At 43.7% G+C, this 15,768-nt stretch overlaps 1 protein-coding gene and 2 non-coding genes across 3 annotated transcripts; 2 read left to right on the top strand and 1 right to left on the bottom strand.

The window, feature by feature from the left end:
* Positions 1 to 886: 886 nt before the first annotated feature.
* Positions 887 to 13,748, bottom strand: LOC109484286 (lysosomal alpha-glucosidase-like). The gene is made up of 22 exons (XM_019787544.1): positions 13,632 to 13,748; positions 12,571 to 12,705; positions 11,683 to 11,915; positions 11,215 to 11,280; positions 10,989 to 11,079; positions 10,711 to 10,799; positions 10,262 to 10,358; positions 8,259 to 8,318; positions 6,989 to 7,107; positions 6,173 to 6,333; positions 5,605 to 5,725; positions 5,345 to 5,410; positions 4,960 to 5,045; positions 4,062 to 4,157; positions 3,570 to 3,703; positions 3,222 to 3,296; positions 2,991 to 3,104; positions 2,719 to 2,777; positions 2,408 to 2,546; positions 1,901 to 2,000; positions 1,456 to 1,530; positions 887 to 1,095 (listed from the first exon to the last, which is right to left on the bottom strand). Exons 1-22 carry the CDS (start codon positions 13,746 to 13,748, stop codon positions 887 to 889), a joined length of 2,442 nt encoding a protein of 813 aa, XP_019643103.1.
* On the top strand, positions 4,516 to 4,588 carry Trnar-ucg. Its single transcript has one exon. It is a non-coding gene; the product is annotated as a tRNA-Arg (tRNA).
* Positions 7,245 to 7,317, top strand: Trnar-ucg. Its single transcript has one exon. It is a non-coding gene; the product is annotated as a tRNA-Arg (tRNA).
* Positions 13,749 to 15,768: the final 2,020 nt, after the last annotated feature.

Here is a 15,768-nt window from a genome sequence, read left to right as displayed (position 1 = left end):
TACATGTAGGTGCGGCTGGCTTGATTATTTACAGAGGTGACAAAAATATGACTTGTCGAACTTTGACCCGACCAAAGGTTCAGATTGAACGTGCCTTCCGCCACATCAGTACTGTTTGACACACATACAACAACCCCGTTTAACTCTTACTGCAACCTTAGTGCTCCAATCAAATTCAGGTTATCCTAATTATAAGATTGCTCCTGTCAAACTTTGAAAGAACGGAACAGATATATTCACTACTCTTTCGGTAGAGCTGTAAATCACTGTCAAACAAAGCTTCATTATGTGTTTTGTCGCCTTTGTTTAACGTCGTTAGTTACAACTCATTGGTGACGCGTGTCTGAGCGGCCTCGTCCGACGGGTCTGTCGCTAAGACAGCGTGAAATCTAGGTCTACAAACTTGCCTCCGGGTAACCGGGTGCGATGTTTAATTCTCAGAAGGCTGTAGGCACACAAACTCAAATGACCTGATGCGAAGACAACGCTAATGGTCTTGTGTATGTTTTTTTTTCAGTTTCTAGACATTAACGTTTGTACGAACACAATATGACACTTTTATCAAACGTGATTTGATAATATTTATTTTTATCTAATAATATTTCAAATACATGTATATATCTAAAACCTCGGCACTCTCAGTGGGAATTATGTCTCAATGTTTCCCTCCCTATACTTAAGCCACTGTTCAATAAAAAGCTTAAATTAAATATTTCTAGCGTCTTTTTTATACTAGAGAAGACTCCATCAGCCGGTATAACCGCCCTTCGGCGTAACGCACCAGCTTCACAGGCACGCCGCTCGGCGGCAGCTGGCTACATTACACCGATCGACTTGTTACACCTAACCCTTCAACATCTAACTCTAATTATAATGATAATAAACATTAGTTTGAATTAGTGTCATAAGTTGAATCAGAAGTCTGTATGTAAATTATGCCGCCGCTACTGTCTGGTGGGACCGCCCGTACCCACAGTGTGTGTTGGCTCCGGTCTACGATCCAGCCTTCGGGAGCTCCGTCGGACAGTAGACCGTCCAACGACGCCGCTCGGGGGTACACATGGCCCGTGGGGGTCGTCACATTGGTAACTTTTTCTAGGAAATAAAGAAATGAAGATGATTAACAGAAATGCGTATCATATGGATGGATGTATATGATATAAATGACCAGCTTAGACAGGATCAGCGAAGGTCTTCCGTTCCTGTGCACTAGCGTTAAGAAGAATACTAGACTTGTTGCCAAAGTAACAGTTACACAAGCAACTGGATGGATTTTGGAAACGGCCAGACGAATGTTTCTGGTAGCATCCAGTACCTTTTGTCTGTGACCGTGTTGAAAACCTCTCCAATTGCTTGAATAACTGCTCCTTTGGTATCTTTCAATAGGGAAATATACAATTACAAAGGTAGCAGTTTCGTAATACTAGTAAAATAGAAAAAAAATGGATGACTTACCTGTCCATGGTGCTGAAACCTGGAGGATGTTGGTTCTATTCGGGTTCATGTCGTTAAATACGATCTCCCAGTGTTCTGGAATAACAGAACAACAGGGTCGAATTACTACGACAAACAACTAGAACGAAAGGTAACATTTGCAAATACAAATGCATAATGTTTACCAGCGCATATGGTCTGCTTTGTTAATTTGTACCCAAACACATTCAGGAGTGTAAATCCCTCCTGCTATAAAATTGCAACATGATGTAACCCAACACCAGTTACCATGGTGACAGATGTCTGTTTCAGGTCATTGAACTTATTGGTTTGGAGAAGAAGAGGAAACAGAGCAAAATAATATGTTTTCCTTTGGTAAACATAACAACTGACAACGCCAGGTGTGCGTATCTCATGTGTGTATCTTTTAACTGTAGTGAAAAAGGTTAAACTTTGAAGTACGTACTTGCGTAGATGACGTGATACATGCTCCACCACGACCGGTCGTGGAACTCGAGCTGAGCGAAGCCGTCCTCGGTCGGCCAGATCCACAGATGAAGCAAGTACTACAACAGGAGAAGCAATAGATATTGACACCCTTTCCACTAGACGGCGATTGCTCGGCCACATCTTTACGTGCACGTTTGGGGATTATACAGTTGCGAAAATGAGGAAGAAACGCCGCCTTATATGCTATGTTTAAGCGTGCTTATAATTAACGTAATTAACGACGTCTTTAAGCATCTGAAAGGCGCGTCAAGAAGTGAAAATGGGCACTTGCGGAAAGGCCACGTTAAGGCAATCTTTACGTTCAAGTTTAGGGGTTCAAGTTGCGGAAAGGAGGAAGAAACGTCGCCTTAACGCTACGTTTAAGCGTGCATAAATACCCGTTTTCGTGCCGTGGACCGCACAGCCACTAACATTGGATTTGTGCAACCCTTGTGAACATATTTTCTACATATTTCTGACTAACCTGAAGGTGCTTCATGGTGATGACCTTCGGGTCAGTAGCATCACTTAGGGTCATGACTCTGGGATCGAGAACGGGAACCATCGTCCCCGCGCGAACGAACATGGGAACGACGTCCAGAGGGGCGGAAACGGTCACCACTCTAGAGGAAACGAAAACTGTGCTTGATATTGAGAGACAAGCGGAATTACGAAAAACAAAATGAAAAGGATACGATCGTTTGCTAGTAAACGGCTTGGTATGCATGTACAATGTGTCTTCAAACTGCTAGTATCGAGCGCAAGGTTTCCTGTGTGATTCAATGTCCAACTCACCTTCCACCTTGTGTATAGTTTGTGAATCCCAACATAAACCGACCGCTTTGTTCTTCATACTAAGGTAGGAAATGAAGAGAAAACTGCTATTAATCTTTCGGCATTGCATTGCAAATACTATTAGATTATATTGAAGGGCAACGATGACAGTTACCATTACGAGTCATACATACCAAGGGAGTTGGTCCGCGAAGGACTTAATTGGTCAAATAATCTTTCCAGCCACACCCGAAGCCTAATCGATAGGCGCTATTGTGTTGAATGATTCCCACCTTGAGCTGACTGCTGACGTCTATCCATGTCTCCCCCTCCGGCAGGTACACCTCCCAGTCCGTCCGCCCGGGTTCTATCACCGGGGCAACCAGGAACGACGGCCCGAACATGTACTGACGTCGGGACACAAAGAGTTAAACGTTAAAAGTTGAAGGTTAATCTGTTGTGTTGATACGAATTATCACAGAAAAAGCTGAGGGAACGAAAACAAGTGAGAGAAACAAGTCCACCTGGAAGTTCTGTCTGATCGCCTGAGTGTCGTTTGGAAAGTCGAGAAGGTGATGCCGCATGACGGGCAAACCGGTCTGAAAATAACACACATTTGGGTCGCACAATCTTAATTACATAGATTTAAAGTCCAGGTAATGCAAGCATGCTAAGCTTGAGACAACGAAAAGAACGACACAACCACAAAACATCGAGATGTCGATTGAGCCGGGATTTCGGACTGCCATGCTAGGAAATGACTGACAGGACACGCATAAGATGCTGCCCATAGCCATAACACCGGAGAAGGCATCTGGCAGAGTGCTACAACTATCTCTTGAGATGGAAAGCCGTTTTCGCCAGTTTCTGACCTGATATGCCTCGTGTGCTGTGTTGTACAGGTACGGGAAGAGTTGGGTGCGGAGCTTGGCGTACTTCCGCCAGACCCTCGTGCCTTCAGGAGTGTCGAAAATGTGAGTCTTCTCACCGAAGCCCTTCCCGCTACCTGCCGGCAACAACGACAATGATAATATACCATCACCCGTACATCCGTTTACTTTATTGTCTCAACTTTCTAAACACATATGTATTATAGTAGAAATTTGCCAAAATAGACAGAAGAGTTGGTACAGTTAAACAGTTTGCCGACCAACTTCCCTGGTATGTTGTCTGTTTCTTGTGGCCAATTTCTACTCTTTCAGCACTTTTAGCCGCTTCTAAAGCCTGGTAGAAGCTAATGTATTATTGTATTGTGGTAAGCGCCAAATGGCAGCCTTGAATTAGCGCAAGTACTCTCCAAATGCAAAGAGAGATTTAGTGTTGCAGCCACCGAAAGATCTGCTTGGAGATTGGTTTGTCGTTACCTTGTTCGTGCATGGTCCCGCTGAAACAGCCAACCTCGGCCCAGCGGCACCACAGCTCTTCGCTCGGTGGAGGAGTCAGATACCACACAAAGCCTCCTGGAAGTGATAAAATGTTTTTTAATGCAAAATAGATGCGTTCTCGAACGTGGCTTCGAAAGACTTGGGGGAACGCATTACCTGGCTTGACCATTCATGACATCACACTTAAACCAAGGAGGTTTTAAAAAAAAGTTCAGTTCACGTTTGCCCTGATGAAGATGATAGAGCTAGGGAAGACATCGGAATCGTTGACACAGTAAAATATATAACGGGGATATTTTATATATGGTTGTGGAACCTGCAGAATTGACTTACCAACGCAATGAATCTACTCACGGGGGTACGCCCCTTAGCTTGGTTTTGGCTATGTCGGTACCGCTGGAAACCTGTTATACTACAGGTGCTTGTGTCAAGCGGGCCAGTAGCGTAATGGATAACGCGTCTGACTTCGGATCAGAAGATTGCAGGTTCGAATCCTGTCTGGCTCGATTTTTTTTTTTTTAAGTTTGGAGATAGTTTTCTCGACACTTTGTCCTGTAACTTATAATTACATGTATTTGTCTTCTTGTTGAGCACAAGTTTTTTTCGTATTGCAATTTGTTTATCAACTTTTTAAATTGTGATGAAATTCAAGCACAGACTACTCCATTTTAGACCCGATGTTGTCGGGTGGTCTAGTCCACTGGCTTTTGTTATGTGGGTTTGCTGTTCTCGAACAGCACGAATGAACTATCATTCTAATGTCACTCAGTTGTTTATGACAGAAACGCGTTCGTGTTATTCTATAGAACATTTGGAACACCCGTATCAAACGTTATCATGACCCAACTGTAACATAAAGCAGGTACTGTTTGCTCACCTATGTCTGACCCGGAGTAAGGCATCCCGGACAGCCCGGCCGTCAGACTAGCGATGATCTGAGCGGGAAGGCCGCTGGAGTAGGACCTGCGAGGCGAGGAACAAAATAAACATTGCTAGAAAATTTACAACGAAATTGTTACTGTAGCAATTGGATAGATTTTGAAAACTGCCAGACGTGTGAAGTAGCATCCACTACATTTCGTCGGTGACTAACGGAATCTTTATTATTTGAAATTCTATACAAATCTCTTTGACTTGAATGACAAATTATCTGTATACCATCTGTCCTCGTGTTAATGGTAGTTTTTAACATTAGCAATAGCCGGCGTCTTGCTTTAGTTGTTTGGGTTTCGTAGACTCTGTACTCTCAGGAAAATTCTCACCAGTCAGACGTGGGATCGCCGGTCCAGTGTGCCCAAGTGTACCGCTGAGAGCCGGTGTAACCAGACCTGGAACGGTAAAACAAAGTCGTTACTGTTTAATGTTTTCGTTTTATTTTCTCCTAAACGCATCTTCCAATGCACAGTAGACGTCTTTTTTGTGTGTGTAAAGTTTAACGAAGTAAAGTTGCAATATTTAGCTGGAATCAGTAAAAAAACACGAGACCCCCCCCCCAGAAGACACCTGTAGGATTTTGACCTACCGGACGTAAAACACGAAGTCCGGCGCGTACTTGTCCGGTTCTGATGATGGGTACTTCCGGGTCAGGAGGTCATAGGTCGTGTTCTGGTACAGGAGCACGAACTTGTTGTGCATCTCTAGTCCTGTAGGTGAAAAATATTTTTTTGTTCATTATTTAGGTAATAATCTGTAAAATGAATCTCTCCCTCTCCTCTCTCTCTCTCTCTCTTTCTCTCTCGCTCGCTCGCTTTTTTCGGATGCGCGTTTTTTTGGGATACTGAGTAAACGTAAACTTCAGCACCAAGGACAGTGCCAGTGGCGAACATGTCAGAAAGCAGGTCATCTGTTTTGTTTACGAAAGCCGGTGGTAACTTCGGAGGATGGCACCCGGGCTAAGCCTCTACCAGGCTTCGAGAGGCGGCTGACATGGAAAGAGTAGAAATTGGCTTAATAGAGAGATAACATGCCGGGGAGTTGGTCCGCTAGGAAGTACCGGGTGTGGCAAACTGTACATTCTAGCGGACCAATTATTCTACTCTTTCCAGACGCCTCCCGAAGCCTGGTAGAGGCTTTCCGGGCTAGCTACGTACCGTCTGTGCCGTCAAAGCTGACGGAGTCCGGCGGCGTGTACTCCCCGTAGTCCTGCATCCAGCCGCGGAACCCCATGTCGATGGCGGACTGCAGCTGGGACTGGTACCACGTCACGGCGGCGGGGTTGGTGAAGTCCAGCTGGGAAACCGCACCGTAACCTCTGAGGATTGAGAAAAGTAACAATGGAACACCACCATGGTAACGATTGAGGACAAGAAATTAATCAGAAACGCAACCAGTTAACATTTGCAAAGAAAATGCATGTTTAACCTATACATGGTCTAGCCTAACAAACTACTGCTCTGTTTATTCTCACTCAGACACATTCCTATACTAGTACATGTACATGGTAAAGTCGAGCTGGGACACTGCACCGTAACCTCTGGGGATTGAGAACGAGAAATCAACAAGAAGGGTGACATTTTTGCAAATGCATGTATATCTTTACATGGTCTAGCCTAACAAAATACATGTACCGCTCTGTTCACTTTTACTAAAACATATTCATTTACTAGCCCCTCTAACTCTGTACAGCCACTTGCTACATAATATACTAGTAATCCAACACTACAGGGTGTCTGCTACAGCACCGGTTACCGTGGTGACAGCCGTCTGGTCCAGGTCATTGACTTTACCATAAAGTGTTTGCAACGGAAGAAGAAGAAACAGAGCAAGCTACATAACGTTATACCCTTACATGAAACCGTGACTGGACAGAGAATTTCGGATGGTACATTTCTACAAGTAGTGAATGAACACAGCAGAAAATATTTAAACATGGCTACAGTGTTTATCGGAAGGGATGTTAGACCTACAGGTAAGTGTAGTTGTACGGTTCGCCAGTCCGAGTCTTCAGCAGGTAGTCATTCCGGGCCGCCATCTCGTATGTCCCGTTCCAGTTTAGCGACACCATGGGGTTAAAGTAACCCACGGACTGGAAGGGAACAGTAGAATTCATAGAAAGTTTCGACCCTTCATAGCGCCACAAAAAAGTTACACTAGTCTTAGAGCCGTAAAATCTCGATCCTGCAACCTTTGGGTTGCTTGTACAAAGGAATGGTTGTGTGAACAGGGCCAGTAGCGTAATGGATAACGCGTCTGACTTCGGATCAGAAGATTGCAGGTTCGAATCCTGTCTGGCTCGATTGTTTTTTTTACGTTTTCGTTTTTTTTTTTCAGCGTTCATTTGAAAAGGAATCTGGCGTAATTCTTCCATAAATTTCAAGAAAAGAAAATTGCTTACCTTGATACCGATGTCTGCAAGTTCTTGATGATCTTTCTACATTGATGAGACGTAGAAGAATGTGGAAATAAGCCATGTTCCATGAAATGCACAAGAAATTGAAAATAAAACAGAACAGTAACACAAGCTACCGAAATCGTTGAACTAGGATATAAATTCACCCACATAGTCTTTTTTAACGCTAAGTTACCTTCCTGTTAGGCACGATGTCCGGGTCCACACCCCCAGGGAAGAAGTGTAGCGGCTCGATACACAGTGAGAACGGGATGTCATGGTCCAACAGCAGTTCTCTGTGTGACGTAATAACATCGCCATGGAAACAATGGAACATCACCATGGAAACAATGGAACATCACCATAGCAACAGTGGACCATCAGCATGGCAACAGTGGAAACATAGAACTTAGAACGGTTCGAGGTTTCTGACATAAAATTCCATAGTAAGAAAGATATTTGACTTTAGAAAATAATCGTATTTTCTACATTTCCATTTTGCTAAATTATAAGGCCAGAGTTTTGAGAAGACGTTATGCTAATGTCACGAAAATCATCAACACATTCCTGTACAACATCAGAGCAAGGGGGGTAGAAATAAACCTCCTTGGCCAGAGGGTGTACCCTGACCCTACCTGGCACGGGCGACGATCGTTTCTCCCTCTTGATTATCAGACAGCTGGTTCCACGGACCAAACTGGAGAGGACGACAGACATGAAAATGCTTGGTGATGGAAGTGCGATGGTTCAAAACGCATTCAAACATATTTTGCAAGCAGCTTTTCACTCCCTAGCACCAACAAAACGTAGAAATGACTGTCAAAAAGAATATGACACCATACTCCTACCTGCCAAGCTGGGGGTATGAGAGATCTGCCGTTCTTGTCAGTCATCATCTGCAGTGTGTCCTGTGAGCATAAAAAAAAAGTTATTTTCTTTTTTTAGAATCTTACATTAACGTTAAAGTCCAACACAGAGGACCTAACGTTATACATATACCTGGAGGGTCCATAGCACGACCTGAAAATGTGAAACAAGAACTAGTATATAGCCAATAAATACGAATTCAACCGACCAAACAAACAACTTGATAAACAAAGAGCAGTCCATTGTTATGGACTATGGTATCACCGTTGTTCCAGAACTACATATGGCGTGTTCGTAACAGTGCCAGCATCGTAACACGTTCCATAGAACACATTTTATACAATGCTGCTTGTCAACGTTTCCATGGAAGTCGTTTTGCGTTACTATGGTCGGTGTATTTCTGGTACAGTTGTTTTCTTGGCACCGAAACACTGAAACTCAAAAGACGTATATACGATATATCTCTCGCCGGCCGACCAACTGTTCGACGATCGACCTACGGGATAAGCTTGTGTGACTGCATGACAACCAAAACGTCGTTTTGCGATGTCCTCTGAGTCTGAAATAGTCCTGAACTTTCCGGAACAGACAACGTCACATGCATATGATGTTACGACGACGGGACCTTCGCCAAAACCTTGTGAGCGGGTCTGGACACCCTCTACTGCCAGCAAGTCGTCTACAAACGACACCGTGTCCCTGCCTGTGTCTGATGACGACGATTCGGAGCACACGACACAGCAGAACACACTCCAGGTCATCGCTGATGTTCACAGAGACGTCCATGGTAACTTTGCGGTCCCACCGATCAGGAAAAGTAGCGCACCAGTCAGGAAAAGTAGTGAAAAACCAGCGGGCAACGGCTGCGTTTACACCGGTAAGCTAGAAATAACGCATCATTCTCCAGAATCGGAGAATTTGACTGAAACAACTGGAAACGACCAGAAAAGGTTGGAAGAAGAAGAAAGAATAAATATCCGGGTTTTCCAAACGTATATGCTATTGGGGAGCGTCGGACTGTCTCGTAGTCTTTCGCGCCAGATGCAGTTGCATCATCCCAACAACTTCGAGGAAAGGACCAGGCCTCGCCAGAATGCTGAAATGACTTGGAACGCCTTCGACACATCTACAACGACAGGAAGGGGAAGACTGTATCAAGAGTTTCCTTCGAGCAAGGGGAGCAAGGGAGAAGAAACTTGCTGGTGCTGTCGCTTGATGTGACTCTGCCGCTTCCTCGGTTGTTGTTTTATGTCATAATGCGATATTGTTCTCAAGACACATTTGATAGAAGAGTGTTTCTTACTGGACATGTAGTAGCCAACGACGCTGCCATACATACCTATAACCAAGACAGTAAAGGTAACAAAGGGACGTAATATTTGTTCTACAACATAACACACTCTTGTATCTATGGTCACCGAATTTCACTGTCACAATACACGTACAGAACAATCACAAGTTCCACACAATGTCTACCTGTCAACGAGAGCAAGCTATAAAGTAAGTTGTGGTCTTGCCAAACTGTTGTCCATAAGTTATCAATAGTTAGGCCATATTGATTTGATTATATGGATGACATCCGCGCGCGCATGAATTTTCGGCCGTTTAAAAAAAAAGTTTTCAACCATACTGTAAATCGTACAAAACAGTTGCAAAATGAGCAAAAATATACCGTAAGTTACAAAAAAACCATACCAATGTCGTAGAATGCCAAAATCAAACGAAAAAAGACGAAATTGTAAAGAAATGAACTTGAAGACTAGATTATTCGCCAAACCATATTCCGTCCCATTTGTTCAACCCTCATGACCACGTAGATTTCATAATGAAAACAATTTTTTTTGCAAAACTTTTTTTTTATTCGCACGCGCGCATCAATTTTGGGGTTCCCGGAGGATGTCATCCATATAATCAAATCAACATGGCCTTAGAGAAGTGTGAAAAACAACGTTTTCCGGTTCGAGCACGACAAAGTCTTACGTACCCTTGGCGTCCTGCCGGCGAACAAGGTCATGTGGAAGAAGTCTGCCTCTGCTTCGATATACATGACGTCATCCCAGCGTTTAGAGTCAAACACGGTCCTGTGATGGTGGGTACAGTAAGGCAAAAACTCTAGGTACTTTTGCGAGATTATTGGAAATAGATTATTTGACAGCAAATATTCTTAGGCGTCTGACACAGCAACCATCAACTGGCAAATGTTCGTAGTCCGCTGCCTCCCATATACTACAAAGTTTAAAAGCATTGTAGGGTTAGGGTTATAGGGTTATAGGGTTAGGGCTAGGCTAACTTTAAACCCTAACCCTTACTGTACCAAAAATGGATAACACTGCCCAATGCTCAACACAGATGACTATCCCTAACATTACCTGTCGTAAGTGTACTTATTTTGACAAGATCTCTGAGAGGAAAGACTTTTGGCCGGCTCCCTACCTGTGGTACATGTCCATCTGCAGTCCGTACCCCCGTGAGGAGATAGTCAGAGGCATGGGAGCGTACGTACACAGCTCGCCTTTCGGCACCTGTAAAACATCATAAACATCAAGAAAGCTGGTCTATTACGCCGAAGGGCGGTATACAGATACAGACGGTACACAGATACAGAAGCTGGTGTTTTACACCAAAGGGCGGTTATACCAACTATACAGAAACAGATACAGATACAGAAAGAGACAAGTACGGAAACTACAGACGACCAACACCAAACTCACGCGGAGATCCTTGTCCCAGTTGCCCAGGCCGAACGACCCTTCCTCCAGCCAGTGCCCCACACGGTGGCCGCGCTGGTTCGCGTCGTTAAACCTTCGTGATGATCAAGAAATCAAAAATAACCACTAAATAATACACTGGTATTTCTCTACTATTGTTAGGTTAGGAAGATCTAAGACAGAAACTGAAATAATACATATAAGAGTATGAATCAGTTAGTTTACTCACCTCTCCCCAAAGCCATAGAATCCTTCGGTTTTGTTCACCAGGTTGAAACCCATCGCTACTCGATTTCTGCGTGGAGAAAGACGATAAGAAAAGGCAAGGTTCAAAATAACAAAATGATTTTACATTTGTAGTTTTAGAAATCTTTACAATCTGAAAATTCATGTATGTGGTAAACCTTATCAAAACTAAAATCGTAGCAAAGACCATAAGATACTCATTTGCTCTTGTTGGTCTTCTGCCATTATTTTGTATGTTGTTTTCAGTCACAATACTCGCAAAATGTTTGACGATAATAATCTACATTTCATCTTTGCACAAGAATATTTATCTATTTCATTTATTTGACTGCAGATTAAAAAGAAAGAAATCTGCAAAGATTCGGCAACAGAAACTTAGTTTCTCTATCCGGCTGGCTCCTCAGAAAATGTACAAAGTGAAACGAACAAGGAAATAGCATATCCTACTGACCCTTTTCCCGGATGGTTGACGTTGACCTTGACCGACAGTTGGAACTGGCGCGGGTTGTCTATGACGACCGTGAGCGTGGCGTTGTTCTCCGTGTCTGACGTCATCACTACGAACGTAGCTGGCTTCTGATAGGTCAGGAGTGACGTGGCGTGGTACCACCGTGTGACGTCACCCGCGCGAAACAGGTAACCCTCGTAGATGTTCAGGTACTCCCCTTCCCATAGGCCGAAACCCTAAGGAGGGACAGAAAAATGGATGTGAAAAAGTGATCTTGAGCCAGTTTAGCTCACTATAGAGCTAATTTTCCACTGGTCGTGACAGAGAAGACAGACGCTATATACAGTATTTACAGGTTCATTGTACCGGGGAAATTTCCCTAGCTCTTTTTCGACAAGCACAATGAACAGTGGACCACGGCTTAACGTCACGTCCTAAGGACTGCGATCCTAAACAGTAGCGTGCATGTCGGCTGAGTGCCAACAGCCGGGATTCGAACACCCAACCTCTTAGTCCAGAGGCAGGATCGCTAACCACTGGACTACGCACGCTACTATGAAGCATGTGAAGCAAGTTAAAACGGTAATCTCCAACACATAAATAATGGACTTGCCGAAATTTTCAACTGTACAACTCCAGTCTTTGTCAAGGAATGAGGGACCTACCACATCTGTGACGTCACGTTATGTAATGACACATATGTTGCATGGGTCATATATGTTGCAGAAAGTCCGTGGCGCCCCCCGTCCTTGTTGAGGAACCGTTGCAATGGATTGCTCATTTCTTGACAAAGACTGCAGGTGTACAGTCAAAAATTTGGGCAAGTCTTGTCTTCAAACTTGCTTCATAATGGCTTCTGCTAAAGACGAATTTAAACTTTGACCTTCGTACCAGTTTCTTGTCGACATCGGTGCTCTCAGACAAGATGGCGGCCTCCGTGTGGTTATCGAACACCTGCAGTCTCCATGGTGATTTGTCTATGGCGACGGTCAGGTTCGTGTAGTACAGCAGGATACGGTCGTAATACTGGCGGGAAGGAGGGATGAAAGAGTGAGCGAGTGAGTGAGTGAGTGAGTGAGTGAGTGAGTGAGTGAGTGAGTGGGTGGGTGAGTGAGTGAGTGAGTGAGTGAGTGAGTGAGTGAGTGAGTGAGTGAGTGAGTGAATGAAATTAGCGGATGGGTAGACTGGTAGATGAATGAATGAAGCTACAGATACATGAATGAGTGAATAATTAATGGATATTGAAGAGATAAATTGAATGAATGAATGAATGGATGGATGGATGAATGGATGGATGGATAAATGAATGGACTTGTGGCTTAATGAATGATACTTGGTTATGTGGACAAATGGATGCAGAAACTGATGCAATGTTGATGATTTTATCAAGTAGAGAAAAACATGTAATGTTTTGTGTTTATAGAGCTAAAGCTTTCAAATCCCAAACACTGTGCTAAACTGACGCGTATCCACCCCCTAACGAAAACACAGCCTCACAGCTGGTACAGTTCTAACTATAAGTACGTGTTACCGCATGTGGCAGATCGGATCAGCACGGACATTTACAATACCGGCATGAGACTTAATCCTTACTGATCCTGCTCTAATCTTCAGATCCCTTCTGTCTACAGGAAACATGTACACTTCTGTGTGAGTCTGAATCGTTGCGCCAGCAAAATGTGTCTATGTTTTGACATCTTACTAAGTTACTTGCAGCGGTGCATGGTTTGTTAGTTTTAGGTCAGTCTTGAAGTACTGGTAGCCAGAAATCTTATTAGATATGGTCAAGAGCCTTTTGAAACACCCTCCATTCTTTGTTTTCATTGCCATGTCGCGATGTTCACCCTCCCCTCTCCCATAGTTGTACATGTATGGCTGATACACCTTAGTTAGAAAACTGTGTATGTTTGATACCCCCCCCCATCTGAACTTTTTAAATGGTATAGCCTTACCTCTTCTGTGATAGGTTTCACCCCATGCCCATTGCGATGCCCGTTGGTGACCGATAGGCAACACAAGACGAGTACAATTGGAAGAACCAGCAATGATTTCATCCCTACAACCGCCATGTCATGACTAGTGTTAGACCTTGAACAGTGACATGACGGTTAAACTTTCGGAGGCTAAGGTACAGCCTATGTGGTCATAGATTAGTACATATATAGATGCAAGGGCAAAGTCCGTGTGTGTGTATGTGCAGGTCATAGTGGGTCAAAATAACAGGAAAGCACACGGTTCGTATATTAGCCTGATATCCGTCATGATCATAATATCAAGTTGTGAGGGAACAGAACGGTAGCTGCAATAGGGTTGGATATAGGCATGATTCTAAAATATCATTGGGATCTACTTTATTGTCTCACACAATGACATTGGGTATCACAATTATCGATTTATTGATTGATTTATTACACCCACCATCCGACTGACCGGTCGATCTATCGACTACCCAGTCAACTAATTAACCAACCAACCATGCAACCAACCAACCATCCAACCAACCAACCAATCAACTAACTAACCAACCAGCCAACCAACCAAACACACTACAAAACCCTTGACATTTGACCTCTCCAGTGAGGCCCAGACACCAGAGAATTCTGTCTTCACGTTCCGCCCTTTTTGGCTGCAGGCCTTGCCAAACTGACTAACCAACTAACTAACCAACCAACCTACCAACCAACCAACCAGACAGATACGCTACAACCCCTTGACATTTGACCTCTCCAGTGAGGTCCAGACACCAGAGCATTCTGTCTTCACGTTCCGCCCTTTTTGGTTGCAGGCCTTGCCAAAGTGACTAACTAACCAACTTACCAACCAACCAACCAACCAGACACACTACCAAACTCTTGACATCTGACCTCACCAGACACCAGAGAATTCTGTCTTCACGTTCCGCCCTTTTTGGTTGCAGGCCTTGCCAAAGTGACTGGCAGTCAGCTAGAGATAAACGTAAAGTCAACACGGTTCCCTCTGCGCTAAAATAACGCATTAAGTGGCCAGGCTGCATAGTGCACATTAGGTACAGGTGTCTGTTTTTATGCTACGCAAAACAGCAGTTTACTCAAGCAACTGGATATGATTTTGGATCCAGTTGCTTGAGTAACTGCTTTTTGGCGTATCGTATTACCTGGATGTCTAACCTTCATCGACGTTTGTTTTTATGCTTCAAGAAATTGAGAAAAATAAAATATCTACTTGTACAAAAAACAAATGTTGAAAGTCTGTTTCGGCGCCAGTCACTGGGATGGAAATCTTTACTCTCCAAGCAGAGTTTGGGGTTTGGGGTTATTTTTGACGTGTTTTTAGGCTTTTTTATCGGATTTTTTTTTACACAAAAGCCTAAAAACACGCCCAAAATAACCCAAAACCAAAACCTCTGCTTGGAGAGTAGAAAATCTTGGTAAACATTTTATGATACATAGAATACACAATCATGTTTGAAAGGGATTACTAAAAAGGAAGCACAGCTACTAACTGCCTATTATAATTGGTAGGTAAATATATATGCCGTGAGCGTGGTAGCTAGTAGAATAAACTGTTTAGCCCGTGTACCACCACTTTGGCAACGGTGGCATGAAAAGAGCAATTCATGGCGTGGGTAGAACAGGTGTATGTGAAGTGTTGTGAAATGATTTTCGCACGCACGACTTGCGTACAAATGTTAGTAGTAGCCTCCATAGCATGCCAAAAACTGGGGGGTTTGGGGGTCTTCAGGGTCTTTGGGAGCTTTAATGTGCTATTTTCTGATTGCATATAGACAACATAGCCGGCTTGGTTGAAGAACCCCAGTTTTTAGAACTGGGCTAATCAGAAAACAGCCGAAGACCACCAAACCCCAGTTCTATAAGCCTGCTACGGAGGCTACGTACACACGTGTGTGTTGCATAGAATCACAGAAAACACAACATAACAAAATGTTATAAGTTGTTCCTCTGTACTCTCCTTATCCTATCTTCATTTGGGATCGCTCAGTTGATGGTATCTTAATCTTCTGGAAGTTGCAGTTATAGGATCACTGGCGGAAGGTCGACGGATAAGGATGGCTTTTAAGAAACTAAAGGTTGTTGTCGAACTCAGGCACGT

This window comes from Branchiostoma belcheri, unplaced genomic scaffold (genome assembly GCF_001625305.1).
Source record: "Branchiostoma belcheri isolate BF01 breed outbred unplaced genomic scaffold, Haploidv18h27 scaffold7, whole genome shotgun sequence".
In the NCBI taxonomy this organism is placed as follows: domain Eukaryota; kingdom Metazoa; phylum Chordata; class Leptocardii; order Amphioxiformes; family Branchiostomatidae; genus Branchiostoma; species Branchiostoma belcheri.
Note: the sequence above shows the minus strand (reverse complement) of the source record. Positions and strands in the feature narration are given on the sequence as shown.

Bases quoted from the DNA above. Each gene is read 5' to 3' on its own strand.
- LOC109484286 (XM_019787544.1), bottom strand. From the start codon at position 13,748: ATGGCGGTTGTAGGGATGAAATCATTGCTGGTTCTTCCAATTGTACTC. The intron at 10,359-10,710 runs GTAGGGAGCCGG...CCACCATCACAG, and splicing joins CAGATGGACATGTACCACAG to GACCGTGTTTGACTCTAAAC. The intron at 5,046-5,344 runs GTGAGAATTTTC...CTCGCCTCGCAG, and splicing joins GGCGATCCCACGTCTGACTG to GTCCTACTCCAGCGGCCTTC.